Source organism: Grammomys surdaster, unplaced genomic scaffold (assembly GCF_004785775.1).
Source record: "Grammomys surdaster isolate TR1022 unplaced genomic scaffold, NIH_TR_1.0 322, whole genome shotgun sequence".
NCBI lineage: Eukaryota > Metazoa > Chordata > Mammalia > Rodentia > Muridae > Grammomys > Grammomys surdaster.
In genome coordinates this window covers 1,399,337-1,415,538 of record NW_021604741.1, presented here as the reverse complement: position 1 = coordinate 1,415,538, position 16,202 = coordinate 1,399,337, and the positions used below count along the sequence as shown (strand labels likewise).

At 41.4% G+C, this 16,202-nt stretch overlaps 1 protein-coding gene across 1 annotated transcript in view; it reads right to left on the bottom strand.

Moving 5' to 3' along the window:
- Pah (phenylalanine hydroxylase) overlaps window positions 1-16,202 on the bottom strand; it is a 62,563-nt gene that overhangs the window by 35,637 nt on the left and 10,724 nt on the right. Inside the window, exon 3 of the mRNA XM_028778058.1 lies at window positions 11,900-12,083. Coding sequence (XP_028633891.1) covers window positions 11,900-12,083 — 184 coding nt within the window. The remainder of the gene's footprint in view (window positions 1-11,899; window positions 12,084-16,202) is intronic.

Below are 16,202 nucleotides of genomic sequence, written 5' to 3'. Positions count from 1 at the left end.
GGGAGAGGGAGAGGGAGAGGGAGAGGGAGAGGGAGAGGGAGAGGGAGAGGGAGAGGTACTCCTCCCCTTTTTTGTGTGTCTTCATTACACAAAAAGCAGAGTAAAACTTCCAGAAAAACTAACACACACGAACATGCCACTTCTTTGTAATGTATTATATACACAGTTGTGCTTTGTCTTCTGGATCCATAAAACAGATTCAAGTCATCTTTCTTTGCTGCTAGATGAACTGAATGCTACAGCAGACGGGACACATCTCAGCCCCATGGTCAGCACACAGAGGGACTCGATCCATGTTTACTGTGATGACAGATTTAATAATTCTGGCAGTAATGGAAGAAAGGGGAGAACCAGAATTTGTAGCGAAGAACTGTTTCTCTATCCAGTCCTAATATTAGTACCCTTCTGAATACTGTGCCTCAGTTTCTCCCTATAAGCCATGCATGTTGTGTTTACTTTTTACTGAGGTTCCGGGTGAGTTTTGTGTTCTGGGAAAGCTGTAAGAGGTGGCTCAGAGGACACATGGAAAGATGCTTTCACCACAATCAGCAGGGAAGTGTGTTTATCTTTGGGGAGTAGAGCCACTACATTTTCAGCCCCCAAGTTACCATCCACAGCACCTCTCCTCCATGGAAGAGTCCACAGACTGAGCTGTGCTATCTCCCATCTGAACCCCAGAGGGCAACAAAGACGGCCAGCCCCAGCTCTGACAAGAGTTCTTCCCTCAGAGCAAAAACAATCCATTTGGGATCATATGGCTTAGTTCAGGCCTCTTAGTAGAAAAAAAATGACTTAATTAATTAAATAATTAGCATAAAAAATAAATCAGAGCTATTGAAAGAATTACGAAGATTCCAAGACACAAACAACACAACAGCCTGGTTGGTAGGCCCCAGGCATTTGAGCTCAGGGCCTGGCCTATAGACAGCAGGAGACTCCAAATCTTCTTTATAAAGGTATGGGGTGTCTGCCCAGGTACAGGGACCTCTGGTATCTTTCGAGCCTCATTATCATACAGAAATGGCCAGAACACAAAGCTGGGCAGGAAAAATAAAAAGCATGGGAGCTCCTGACAGAGGTTTGTGTTGGAAGATTTCTTTGTTACTTCACAACTTCTGGACTTTATGCAATTTGTTTAGTCTCTCAGTGGTTCCCTAATGTCTCATTTGAAAAATGACTGTAAAAATCATATGTCTCTCAGAGTTGATGAGGATCAAGATGAACTCAGTGGGGATGGGGAGATGACTCAGTGTGTAAAGCACCTTCCTAGCGAATGTGAGAACCTGGATTCAAATTCACAAACTCTTTGGAAATCCAGTCAAGTGCCTGTAATCTCAAGGTTATACAGCAAAATGGGAGGCCGAGACAGGAGACTCACCAGTAGCTCACAGGTCAGGTAGTCTGGTATACACAGAGTGTGAAACAGAGACAGAGTTTCAAAGTAGAAGGAGGGGACCAATACCAGAGGTTGTCCTCTGACCTCCACACTCAGGCTGTGACAGGTACACACTGCACACTGTGTATGTGCGCATGCACACACACGAGAGAGGTTAAAAATGATGAGCTATGTGTAAGCCCTTAAAGAAGTTTTACAGCACTTTTAAAATGTAGTAAGGGATTTAAAAGTATTTCATCATATTATTCTTCTCACTGCTATTAGAAGGACAAAGGGGACACGGTGACAGGCCTGGGATTCACTGTTGTCAGCTGCCCAGCCCTACCAGAATTCACCACCACCACCACTACCACCACCACCTCCTTTTCTTCCTCCAGGGTCCTTGCCAGCAGCCTGTGTCCTGTGGAATAGAAGGAGCTGGATCCATTAAGAGTTTGCAGGCTATCATCTTGGAATAAGGCAGGAATCATGAGAAGAGAGAGCCAATGGAGACAAGGTCCCAGTATAGGGGTAAGAATGCCAGAGGCACATGACTTCATTTCTCTTCAGAATGTCTGGGGACTCCCTAAATTAAAAGTATGAAGCCCAGAGAAAAGCACCTTTTGCACTCAGCTCCAAACACATCCACCCTGACACCATGCATGGAAGGGTGAGCACCCAAGACAGGAAGCCAGCAAGTCTCTCTGCCCGAGTATATCTTCCTCAGCCTAAGCCCTGTGAATCTGAGCAAGTTACTTGCTCCCCCAAAGAGTCTGCTTTTTTCTCTGTAAAATTTATGGGTGAAGTAAACCAGCCATCTGTCACCTTCTTTGGTATGGGAAGCAACTAACCTGTAACAGGTGGCTCTATCACCAGTCATTGCGTTTGAACCCCATAGCAAAGTCCACAGGTGCTTGTCTGGCTAAGTAAATATGCTGACCCAAGCTACTGGTAGCAGAGCCCCAGCCCACTTTTGTGCCCCCAGCCCATAGGTCTGACCAATTTGTCAGTCCAGAAGTTCTAATTACCTTTTTTTCTTTTGATGAGCTAAAGCAAGACCTGATAGGGCCTTGAAGAATTCCTTCCTGTCTTCCATCCGGACCTTCCTGGAGATCAGTGGTAACTTCGTAAAACCTACCTTCTCTGTACACTTTCTTCTCCTCAGTGGGGTTGCCAGCCCCACATCCCCCCACCCCACACACACAGGGGTCTCACTCACAATGCTGAGAATAGGCACTGACCCCAGTGACCCAGGCCTTCATTTTGAAAATTTAAATCAGATTAGCTCATTAATGACCTTCCCAAATACCCCAGTGGTGGGTCAGGCTCTGCAAGCCCCTCCACAGGCGCTGGGCTTGGGGTTAATGAATTACTGAGCCGGCTGGTGCAACAGAGGCTCTCTGTGAAGCCAGTGGCACCCGGGAGGGGGTGCAGATCATTAATAAATATTGATTTGGCTCCAAAGGAAGCAGCCTGCCGGAGAGCAGGCCCCTGGACACCCACGTTGTGGTCCCATTAAGTCAGGGTCAAATGTTCTACCCAGACGTCAAGGGACTGCTGGCTCCAGAGTGTTCCTAAAGAAAAGGCTCCCAAGAGCCGACTTCCTGCTTCGTGGGTCAGTGCGAGTCCATTAAATCCACAGTAGTTCAATGCAGACAGATCCCAATCTAACTTTCACCCTCCATCAGATGTTCACCAGCCCCGGGGCTGAGTCAACAAGGCACCCAGGATTGTGGCCAGCCTGTCTCAGAAAGAGCAATAAATCCTCTGATTTAGAGACCCAGAACAGAAGGGTGTTTTCACTCTGACTCCAGGATCCCCTATGTCTCCTCTGAGGCCATGGCCCCCAAGCCTATTACTGAAGCAACTACTGTGTGAGTTCCAGGAGCCCCTGGAAAGGGAGACGTCCTGGCTGCCCAATCTTGCAGGTGAACACCCCCAGGGTCTTATTCTTCCTTTAAAGAACTTCTGTGTCTGTTTCTAGGGAAAGGAAAAACCATCCTCAAGGTCTTGGCAAGAGTAAATGAGCCAAAACTTAGCTGATAGGCTAGGCTACCCTGCTTTGCATTGCAGTATCAGCAGTGACGGGATCCTGGCAAAGCATACAGCCTCTATTTACTGATCCTACCCTCAGAATCAGACATAGAAATGAGTGACGACTAGAAATTTCAGTAAAAAATTTACTCCAGCCATCCCCTAAATAGGAACTACTTTCCCACTGACTCTTCCAACGGGCCATGTGTATCCATGTTTTAACATTTATTTTCTTTTTAACCAGGGGAAGCATGTGCATGTGAACACCAGAGCCACAAGGGGCCGGGTCACTGGGGCCCCTTAGAGATGGAGTTACAGGCAGTTGCGAGCCACCCTACTTGGGTACTGGACACTCAACTCCCATCCTCAGAAAAAGTAATATGTGTTTTAAACTATGAGCCATCTATCTCTCCACCCTCAAGTATACTACATGTCTCTTACAGGAATATAATGGCAGGTTACTCATTTTAACCCCTAAACATCCAATTCTGCCTTCTAAGTACTTAAAGGATCTGAATATCAGCTGATATGTTACTCAACAACTTGAGTTATGGTCAACTTGCCTATATCAGGTCAAGCATAATACATGTATGTGATGCCTTATCTAACCCAAGTCTTCCTCTCCTCTCACCTGTTGGATCAAAGACTGAGTTCAGTGCACACAAAAGGATACTGCTTAGAAATACCATCTCTCCCATCATTGCCGTATATCACACCATGCAGCAACAACTCCGCACCAGGCTGGGTACCACATCTGCTTTCCCTCCTACTGTTAACCTCGAATGGCATGAGTGAAGGAAAGTCAGAGGGTAAATGTGAATGAAAGAGAAAAGAGTGAGAAGGCTAACCCGAGTTCAAGAAGCACAGTAGTAAAGGGTATAAAATGACAACAGGTGGGATTTTAAGAAGAAAGGACCATATAATGTAAGCAGAAATAAGGATACCAAATGATGCGAAGACAGCAAAGATGGTCAAAATATCCCCTCTGAAGACATTGTTTAGGCAGCGAGTGTTATCAGAATTGGTAGGAAAGGGAAGAGGAAGGAAGGAGGAAAATGTGAAGGAAAGGAATGAGGAATGGAAGGAGGAAGGAAAGTGGAGCAAGAGTGGGAAGAAACTCCAGCTCATTGGCTCTCTTGCCCCTGCTATGCCCAACTAAACACATAGCCAAGTGGTACAGCCACACACCTAAAAGCGTGGAAATTGAAACATATTTGCAGGGCCATCTCAAAACCCCACACATGAAGGTTGTTCTTGACTGATCTGTAAAGTCGTTCCTCTGCATTACTATCCTGGATCCACACGCATGGCACTGGTGCTAACACATAACCTGATGTTGGCTGAAGTTATGGATGACAGAGGTATCTCGCTATTGAGGCCCAAGCATATCAGAGACTAAGGTCCTATTCATCTTGATCAAGTTCAGCTCAGTCATTTAGACCCCAAGATCAGAGGCTCTCACATGACCTTGCCCATGATCTGTAGGGAGCAGCAGAGTGGTCTTAGTTATGTCTCACAGATGAAGAAGAAAACGCTGGTGGGATTGCCCACTGAATGGGGACAAGTGGTCACATAGAAAGCAGAGAAGCAAATACTGGCTCTTGACTTAAAATTATTGCTCTTTCTGGGTCACTATGAGGTTCCCCTTGGACCAGTATGAATGACAAGTTGGCATATAGTTACAATCATTTGGGGACCATCCATGCCACATGGAGAAAAACATTCTCATTCTATGCCTTCTAACTTTCATGATCTTAGGCTTAGCCCAAATAGCATGTGATGGTGTCCTCTATTTAACAAAGACTGTGAGTTTGGAAACTCTGGACCTGAACACTCATGAAAGTCATTGTGTATCCTGTTAAAAGACTCATGTATTAGTTTACTGACAACATAGGCCCTGTGTGTCGGCCTCTACCAAAATTATATTATGTGAGACATATAATCACATTAGCACTAAATATCTCCATGTTTCAATTGAGATGCAAGAGGCTTAAGGAGAGCAAGCAAGTTGGGGGAATGGCTATAGACTAGGAATTGAACCAGAATGATGAAGAACGCAAAACCATTCTGCCTCCCAACTTTACCTCTCCCTCATTTTCTAATACCGAAAGCATGAATAATGTTCTCTGGTTACTCTAGCTACTGTGAAGATCAAGGGAACAAGTAAAATGAGGAAGGATTCTAAGAGCTGGATTTGGAATACACATGGGGAACTCGTTGCCTGCTCAGCATTCTGTTATCTTCCTTAGCTTGATTCTGCATAGAGTCCCAAAACTCCTCCTCTCCTCCAAGACTGGGCCAGCTTGTCTTAACAGAAGGCAGTCTGAAGATATAACAGTCATCTCCCTAGCTGCCAGGACTTACAGCAATATCAATACATCCAGTGAGCATATAAACGAAGACTTAAAATAGTGACTCAACCATGAGTTTCCATAAATCCAAAGATATATTATCTCCTTCAGACATAGGACCATGAGGATCTACAGTTAAAGCTGTGAAAGCCACACACAGGGCAAAGCCGAATGTATGGAGGCAAATGTTCAATTGACGGGACAAGGAGAAGTTAGAAACAGAATACATAGACCAGAGAAAGGAATAGAAAAAGTAAAGATGCAGATGGTGAGACTAAAGAAACTCCAACCATCTGGACCACTCAGCCTTAAGCAGCTTTCTACTAAAGACTCTTTAACACTTTAGGAACCATGACTCCTTTGAAGAGTGTTCTTGTCTTAAAAGCAAATAGGCATGCACACATGTGCACCACTTTGCCAAGTCTTGGGAGGGGCAGGTCAGAGCCTTTTATGGGATCCTATCACTGATCACAGAAATCCTGAATGAATCTAAAACATCTGTCTTACTCAGTAAGGCTCTTCAGAGCAGCGATATTGAAGAAGAGAAGAGAAGCATACAGGGGATTGGGCTAAGAGGGAAGAAGTGTGTGTAATAATGATTCTTTGTCTTCTATCAATAATCTTAACTCTATGTGATAAATAAGTGATAGTATAGAGATAGATAGATAGATAGATAGATAGATAGATAGATAGATAGATAGATGGATTGATGTATCAATAGATGGTATATACATGTATACACATATGCGTACTTACATGTATACATAGGCTGATGGGATAACAGGTGAATGGATGGATAGATAGATAGATAGATAGATGATAGGATAAACAGAAAGACAGACAAACAGGATAAACAGACAGATGATACATACATATATAAATATGTGTTCTTGTGTATATACACAGACAGATGGGAAAACAGTTGAATGGATGAATGATAGATGATAGATAGATAGATAGATAGATAGATAGATAGATAGATAATCAGCCAACCTTTCTGTTTGCACAGAATATAATGCAAAGTAATGGGAATCTGGGTTTATTGTTTCCACACAGTATCCAGTTAATCAGTCCCAATTTGAAGAAAGTCTAAAGAGTGTCCATTTGCTTTTAAGAAACATTTACAATGAGGAAAGTCTCTCAAAAGGCCATGCCCCTAACCTCCAACTACCTAAGACACTGTGTTGGTGTCTGCTTCCCCTGGCTGCAGTCTGTCTCCATGTAGGTATTTTCCACCCCCCACTAAATGCAATGTCATGCAGAAGACTCAAAGGGAAAGTAAACGGATTAGTAGATGGATCGATGGCCGATATTAATGCTCTTTCATGTTGGGTTGGAGAAGGATTTGAGGTCATCAGGAGAGAAGGCGGCAGGAGAATAGACTAAGTATTCAAAAGGCTCTCTGGATTAAAATCCTATTAAGTTCCCATCAGCTTCTCCAGGAGGCATTCGAGGAGGTTGGGATTTCTTTAACCTGTCACCATAATTAACCTTCCCCCAAGCTGTTTTGGGTGGGGCACATTAGCAATTAAGAAACGGAGAAACTTTCATTTTCTATCACCCACGCTGCTGTTTGAATGCTTTAGAGACCAGAGTGCAAAGTGGTTTCGCTTAATTGATTTGAGGGGCTCAGGTCTCTCACTTGAACCTGCTGTCAGACTTGCCCCTGAGATCTGAGCCCCTCATTAAAAAGGGCATTTTGTCTGGAGAAAGAATCAAAGGTTCCGATCTACTCCTATGCTTTCTTCCTCTTCTCATTCCTCCAGTGGGGCTGACAGAAACGAGCGACTGTGCAGAGCCATGCTTGCTTCTTTCAAAATCCCTACTTCCGGACCCAGACTCCTCTCCGCAAATCTACCGCTGGAGTCCTGATCCTCGGTCTCTCCCAGCGGGTGTCACCTCAGCATCTGCCATATTCCTAGCAGCTGTTGAGTCACAGATAAGTTCAGTCCAGGTGGGAACAGCCCTATGAGTGAATGACCAGCTGCTCCAAGACATAGGGGTCACAAAGCATTAGTATCACAAAACACATTTCCAATAGTATTAGCTATTTCTTCTTTACTATATAAAATTGCCACCCTCATTTCACCTACAGACACACCTACACACCCATGCATATTTCAAACATGAGCACCCTGCCATTTGAGCAAGGAGGTGAGCAGCCTCCTAGGGCATTAAGTTTACACATCTAGTGCCTAAGAAGCCCAGCAGTGGTTACAGGATACCTCTGTAGCAAAACATCAGGAGTTTTGTTGTTGTTGTTGTTGTTTTGTTTTGTTTTTATTCTTTCTCACTGCTACATCTTGAGAGTTACATAATACAGCGTCTGTCTTCTTAGAGTCACAGTCCATTTTCTTGTCTAACTGAGTGTCTTGTGTCCTTTTGCCAGACTCTGAGCTACCTAAAAACAAGCACTTGACTTTGTTTTTGTTTTTCTCCAGCTCCTAACACAATATCTGACATAGATCACTTGGTACTTAACACACTGTGGCCTGTGACTATACAGACTTTACCCTGCCTTAAAGGCAAGTCACAACCTTTATTTGCACTATGTAAAATTTAGGAGTCAGTAGGGCCACATGACCTCCAAGATCATATTCCCTGTCTTGAACTCTATGAAGAAAGTAATTGTGCAAGCAGGATTGCTGTAACTCTGGTAATTGTGTCTTTTCTTATAACTGATAATACTGGTGAGAATATGGAACATTTATGAAGCCCCTCAGCATCCTCTGCTCTATTTCCAGTGCCTGCTGATATGATGTTACTAGCCCCATAATGCCAGGAACTCTTGTTTCTTCCGCTGGATGCAGCTTGAGATCCTCAACCTCAGCAATTTGTCCAAAGTCACACCAAGTGGGCTAGGTTTTCATCCAAGAAACTGGGCTCTTAATTAATTCTCCACAGCCTCTCCAAGAACCTCCTTTTGGAGTTTATAGCTCAGGCTGCAGCCTTCCAGCTGGCCTACATACATCTTCCTAGCTCTCCAAGTGGCCCCTGCCTGCCTGTCAATTGCTTTGATTTCAGACTCCAGAGCCCAGCTGGCCCAGAGTCCACCTGCTCCAACCAGAGGCAGAGCTTGCCCCAGGACCCAGCAGGCCGTTTCTTTGTCCAGAGGGCCTGAAGTTCCTGTCAGGAGCAGGTGGCCTGAAAAGCAGGAGAGAACAGCTATCAGCCTGGGAAGCAAAATGGAGAAGGCAAAGACGTCTGAATAAGAGGAATTAGAAGGGTCCCTCCCAAGAGACCTGAGCCTATATAACCACTCTGGGCAAAGGGCAAGGCAGAGAGATGGGATTTCTTGTCAAAAGTTCTATCTATGAGACGCAAGGATAGAGAGGACATCTTTAGAGAGTCCTGAAGCTGCCTTTCAGGAGACATTTCTGCTGCCTGCTCTTCGAGGTGCATCTTGTCTTATTTTAAAGAATCTCTGCTTTTTTAGTGAAATTTTTATAAATAACTTTTCATTGGCACGTAAGAACTGTACCGATTCTGTATCAAGCTCAAGGCTCAAGGCTTGATACCCTGAACAAAGAGAGGAAAGAGTGGGTGGAGAATTCAGATGGTAGAATGTAATATTTTCATACACATGTGAATTATATAATGTTCAGATTGGAGTAATCCTACTTATCCCCCTCAAGCATTGATCACTTGGTCAAATGTTTAAAAATGTTTATTCCATTTTTTATTTTAAAGAATAGAGTGCATTATTGTTACCTGGAATCAACCTTTTGTACAGCAAAATACCAGGACTTGTTTCTTGTATCTTCTTAATGCTTAGTATTTGTACCTGTAGACTAATTCAGTGACAGTGTGTTCTTGACCCAAAGCATTTGGTGTTTGGGAAAGCTATTTTATATTCTGAGGTAGAAAAAGAGTTCATTGAAATTAGGTTCATCTCAACAAGCAGATGCTTAGGTGTCTCTCAAACTGCATGAAAACATGTTCACACAAAAACCTATACATGAATGTTTCTAGTATGTTTGTTCATAATAATCCCAAATTGGAGTCAACCAAGATGTCATTAAAATAGTTGAATAGACAACCTGGGGTTATTAAGTTACTACATTGGGAATTGGGATATTATTCAAGAGTAAAAATCAAATGATATATAAAGTCAAACGTGAACAAAGACCATCTAAAATGTTGCTTCTGGAAAAAGCAAACCTACAAGACCGTAAGAGAAAGGAGTTAGGAAGGAGGGGTGAATAGCACAGGCAGTTTTAAGACAACGGTAATATGCTGTATTTCACAGTGTTGGCAGACCCAGAATACCATGCATTGGTTAAAACCAATAAAACTCTACAACGCAAAGCAAGCGTGTTTTGAATGTGATCATTGGGCCTTACTCCCTAGTAATAAATCAACCACTACTGGCCCAATAATTATTTTTAAAAATATGTGCTGTACATGTGTAGATTGGTAACAAGGGGAATACAATAGAGAAAAATTCTCTGTAAATTTTTTTCACTTTTCTCTAAAATTAAAAATGAATTCTATTCAAAATAGTTCATATAAATATACCTTTCATCCTAAAAAAATAAAAACATAAAGCAATTAAACATCTTGCTTGTCCATATTCTTCATAGGCTACCCCTAAGTGTAGCAACCCCATATTGCTGTTGAGTCAGTCCCTACAATATGCTAGACATGATGCAGCATATGTGCTATGATCTTATTTATAAGAAAAGCTCTAGGAAAACACAAAGAAAGGATTTTTTTGTTTTGTTTTGTTTTTTCTAGACAGGGTTTCTCTGTGTAGTCCTGGCTGTCCTGGAACTCACTCTGTAGACCAGGCTGGCCTTGAACTCAGAAATTCACCTGCCTCTGCCTCCCAAGTGCTAAGATTAAAGGCATGTGCCACGACCACCCAGCAAGAAAGGATTTCAAAGTCAGAAACTGAAGGAATGACTTGAACCCAAACTGATCCAGCTCCAAGCCTGTCATACTTACAATTCTTACTGTAAGTGGACGGTGAAACACTGTTTTTTGTTTTTTGTTTTTTTTACAATGTCTATATAGTTGTTCATTCCTCAATGGTTACTATGTACCACATGTTGTGCTACATTTTGTGCATATATATGTGAGTAAAAAAGACAAGCGATCCAGTGGAAGAGCAAGATAAATGATGGAAGATGACAACAAAAGAACAGTAATGAAGGAACTAAGTGATCCTGATCCAGGCTTGACATGTTATAAGAATTTGAGGAAAGCTCTTTGGTTGGGGAAGAGATAACATAACATCTTGTTTATCTTGTTTTCAGTTTACATTTGTCTAGAAACCATACTGAATGTGATGGTTAATTATCAACCACTTGGGAAAGAGTCTCACTGAGGAATTGTCTAGATCAGGTTGGCCTGTGGGCATGTCTTTGGGGGAGAGATTGTTCTGTTTTGGGTTTTTTTGTTTGTTTGTTTGTTTGTTTGTTTGTTTTGAGACAGGGTTTTTCTGTGTAGCCCTGGCTGTCCTGGAACTCACTCTGTAGACCTGGCTGGCCTTGAACTCGGAAATGCACCCGCCTCTGCCTCACAAGTGCTGGTATTAAAGGCATGCACGGCCACCGCCCAGCTGTTCTGGTTATATTAACTGATGTGGAAAAACCCGTCCTAAAAGTGGGCAGCACTATCCCCTAGGTTTAGATCCTGGTTTGTATAAGAGAAGAGAAAGTGAGCTAATCTCTAGGCATGCTTACACTTATTTTCCCTCTGTTCTTGACTGAATACTATGTACCTAATTGCTTCATGCTCCTGTCACCTTAACTTCCCCCACAATGATAGACCATAAACTGGAACAGTGCACTGAAATGAATCTTTTCTCCCCTAAGTTGCTTTTTGTCACAGTATTTCATCTTATCACCAGCAGATGGATCAGAAGTTCAAGAGCAACCTCGGTTACTTAATGAGCTTGAGATAACTATAGGCTATACTATATTTTGTCTTTTAAACATATTCAGTGAGCATAAGAAACAGCTACACTGAGGAAGGAGGAAAGAGATAATTATCATACTTATGATATGCTAGGTTTTTGTCTAGGTCCTTAGCTTAGTTCCTCTCCATTATGTCCATGTTGTTATCCATGCTAATACTAGATGAAGACAGTGTGGTATTGTTTAGGTCACTAGACAAGAGATCTTTAGACTCTCACCTGTGTTCTTTTCCTTGTCTCGAGAAAGCTCATGGACAGTGGCACCAATGTCATTCCTCAGGCTCTTGATGATGCTGCCCAGGACAGGCTTACTACGCTTATCTAGATAGGTGAAAAACTCATACTCATCTTTGTTTAAACGAGAAGGTCTGGATTCAATGTGTGTCAGGTTGATATCATTCTCCTAAAAAAGAAAATTATAGGTGTGAGGGACTGGCATTCCTTATTACCACAGTCCAAATATACAGAGCCAGAATGTAAGACACCAAACCAGAGCTGAAGGGCAGGGTTTAAAAAAATAAAAATGAGTATAAGCAAGCCCTTAAACATTTAGATGCCTTTTTTTTTTTTACCTTCTGCAAAACCAAGTGCCAACTGACAAGAGGTAGGAAGGATGAGTCAAGTGCATCCAAACTTAACCACATGGAAATCTAATAACAGCCTAGAGTTGCCGGTATAAGGCTTCAGTTTGGATCAAATGTCTAAGACAATAGTTATGAAGATATGGCATGGGAAAGTCTCCCTTCTGTCACAGAAGCTCAAAAAATAATATAGACAACATTATTTTGCTTGAATATAATCCCCAGGCAAAACCTCTGCATTCATAAGCTTTAAGTTGTATCATCTATGAAATGCTAGACATTTTATTTTCATGCTTCTGCATCCCTCAGTTTCCCCATCCACACATGGGTGGTCTCATTAGTACCCACACCGTGAGCTCTTTGGGGGTATTGAACAAATTAACACACACACACTCTGATGGGTGCAACATAATATGTAGAACTACTATTAATATCATCATATGTTACATAACTATATAAGATATATTATTTGTATTATATGTGAAAATACATGTACATATACATATATAACCTACATAAATATATATGTAATATTCACTAGATGCTAATCACTCTTTAGAGGAACAAAACATATCTAGATGTTTTTCTTTTTAAAGTTTACATTCAAGTTGAGATAATAAAGACAAGCAGCCATAAAAGACAATTAACTTATGTATCATTTTATAGTGATAGGAGATAAAAATAAGTAAAAGGCAGGACAGATGAAATGGATGAGCTATCATGGGACAGTGTTAAAACAAGTCTGGTATTTAAGAGGATCTGCTCATGAGGCCTCCTTGAAAAATCAAATCATATGCCCATTCTAAAGGAGTTAATAGACATGGAGACCCCATGCATATGGTGGACGGTATTGGCCTAGAATAAGTAATAAAACAACTCTGATAAGTCAGAATAGCCACAAAGATGAAGGACAGTCAGGTAAATTATTTGAAGGAGTTTGGCCTTGATTCTGAAATTCATAGGGGTCTTTATGAAGTTTTGAGCAAACAGACAACCTGATATCACCGTATTAACATGATCAGTCTGTCTTCCATGCTGAGACTAACCCTTGTAGACCTGACAGAACCACCAAGTCCTGCTGAGAAGTCACTTCTGAAATCCCATATGATGGTGGGTGTAACCATGGTGGCTGGTGTGACAATGTCAGGAAGAGTCAATGCTGGTACTTCATGTAATTACCTCAAAGATCAAAACTATAAGAAGCATGAGAGGAGTTTGTAGATAACAAAATGGGGAAGGGATCAGTAGGTACCATTTCATCCCTTGTTTTGAAACACTGTGCAACTGAGTGAGAGTTCAGAATTCCTAAGAAGGAGTGAGCACACACACACACACACACACACACACACACACAAATCTCCCTAGAGTTTCTTCTTTGAATAAAATACTATAGCAAAGCTAGAGAGATGAACAAATACTTCTCATCTGACATTAGCCATACCTACCATAGCTGTGAATCTCAGGGACAAAAACAAGTCATCAAACTTGGCAGAAAATGCCTTTACCCACAGATTCAATCTGCCAGGCAATTATTGTACGAGTTCTCAGCACTTGCTAGAATACGTTATCTGGATGTCCCTTGATTTCTAGTGTTTTAATGACTAGCATGTGAGTTTCCTCATAGGTTTTGCCACTAGAAACAGTGACTGTCATTGTATGCATGCTTGTCCCTGATAACCTAGCTGATTTCCTGCGTTAAATGCCTTGGAGCCTCCATCGTGAACAAGAAAGTATTCACCCCTTAAATTTTCTGTAAGTATATTACCCTACTTCTCTCAAAGGGGCTACATCATCTGTTCTACCCTCCACGAGAGAACCCATATTCTTCACCAGTACCAACTATTAGGATTCCTGATGTTGTTTATTTTCTTAACCTGATATATAAAAATAGTTAATAATTCATTATTGAACCTTTTACTCAATTGCTGATAAGAATAAACATCTTTTCCTGTTATTATTAGCCATTCTTTTCTTTTTTGTGATTCATGACATTTTTCATAATAAAGCTACTTTTCTTGATCAGTAATACTTGTTTATAGGTTGATAGTAATTCTATTGTGTGTTATTCTTTTCATGATAATACTATCCTTGTCTATTTTTAAATATCTTCACATAAACAATTTTTAAGCAGTCTCAAAGGATGTGGAGAAACAGGAAATGAGAACAATTAGTTTTGAGGGAATACTCCTAGAAGTGCATTCTCAGATCAAGGAAATTTGTTCCATTTTGCTGCCTGAGTACCAGATATTCCTTTGTCTGCATCTAAAGGGCTCCTAAGCCAAGTTCCATGGGCTTCTCTGCTTTCTTGTGACATCTTAAGGGTCAGGTGAAGGATCACCAGAACATGAACACTGACAAGGGCAGAGATCTCATTTTTCCAAATTTATTCCCTACAATAGTACTGATTTCAAAAGAGGCAGAGCTCAAAGGTCTCACTTACTCCTGGATTGTCTTTTGGAGAAATGAAAAGTGTCTTGGTTATTGATCTATTTCTAATATTGACAAGTCTTTCAAAATCTAGGCATTTTAAATTGATCCAGAAGCAGAAATTGACTAAAAATCAAATGTTGAACTATGTGAAATCTGACAAAACACACTGAACTCTAATATAAAGAAGTCAGCTTGAATCATTGTGCAGTTTCCCAGAGAAGCTTGCCTCTAATCAAAACACCTGTTTCACATTCACATAAAGACCTGTGACCTGCTTTATAAATGTCATAAAATCATGAACGCATGGGCTACTTACTGTAGATTCTCCTCAACTTCAACGTTTTTAGATGGTGATAGTTTAGCTCACGTAACTCTTAACACACTGTGGTGGTTTGCATAAGAACAGCCTCACAAACTCATATATTTGAATGTTTAGTCATCAGGGAATGGAGCTGTTTGAAAGGATTCGAAGGATTACATGAGGACTTGTTGGAGTGGGTGTGGCTTTGTTGGAAGAAATATGCCACAGGACATAGGCTTTGATGTTTCAAAAGCCCACATCAGGCCCAGGTTCTCCCTTGGGCCTTCATTTAATAATGTAGTTCTCAGTTACTGCTCCAGCACATGTGACCATGTTCCCTGCCATGAGAATATTAGACTAAACCTCTGAAACTTTATGCAAGCTTCTAACTAAATGCTTCCTTTTATAAGAGTTGAATTAGTCATGGTGTCTCTTCACATCAAATAACAGTGACTAAAACACACACACATACAGCTGCACACAGAATCACTTACACGGGCTCTTGAATAGTAAAAATGCTTCTAAATTATACGCTGTTCACTAAGACTGATTCCACCAGTCCAGTTTTGCTCGTGTTCATTAAGTAGAAAACCAGGACACATCATGTATTCATAACTAAACAAATACTAACACTCAAATGGACAAGACTTTCCCTGCAGATGCAGTAACGTGAATAGTTCTAAAACTTAAAATGAAATTCACCCTTTTTGTGGTTGAAGCAGTGTGTGCCCAGTTATAAATGATGTGATGCTGAGGAGAACAAATGTCACTACACTGGTGACAGTGTCCCTTCTCAAATACCACCTATAATGGTCGTTTATAGGCCCTTCTCTTTGGTCTTTGAGGAAATTAAGGAAGAGAAACAATAAAATCACAGGTGAAAAAGCTCTGCTGTGAAGAACAGAGGAAGAAAGTATATTTTTTTTACTGGCAAAGTCATTGTTCTTTTGTAAACAGTGCTTTCTATTCCAGGAATACAATAAGTTCTCTTAAAATGTTGATTTTTTTCATTATCATTAATATGACATCAAACACAAAAGAATCAGAATCTTGGGGTACAAGGACAGAATAAGAAACCTGACACAGGCTATCTTCCTGCAGATTCTTCTCTGTGACCTTTGAGGCTGCAGGATGTTACCAGTGGTCACAGTTTCCCTTAAATGACTCTCAATATCTCTCTCTCTCTCTCTCTCTCTCTCTCTCTCTCTCT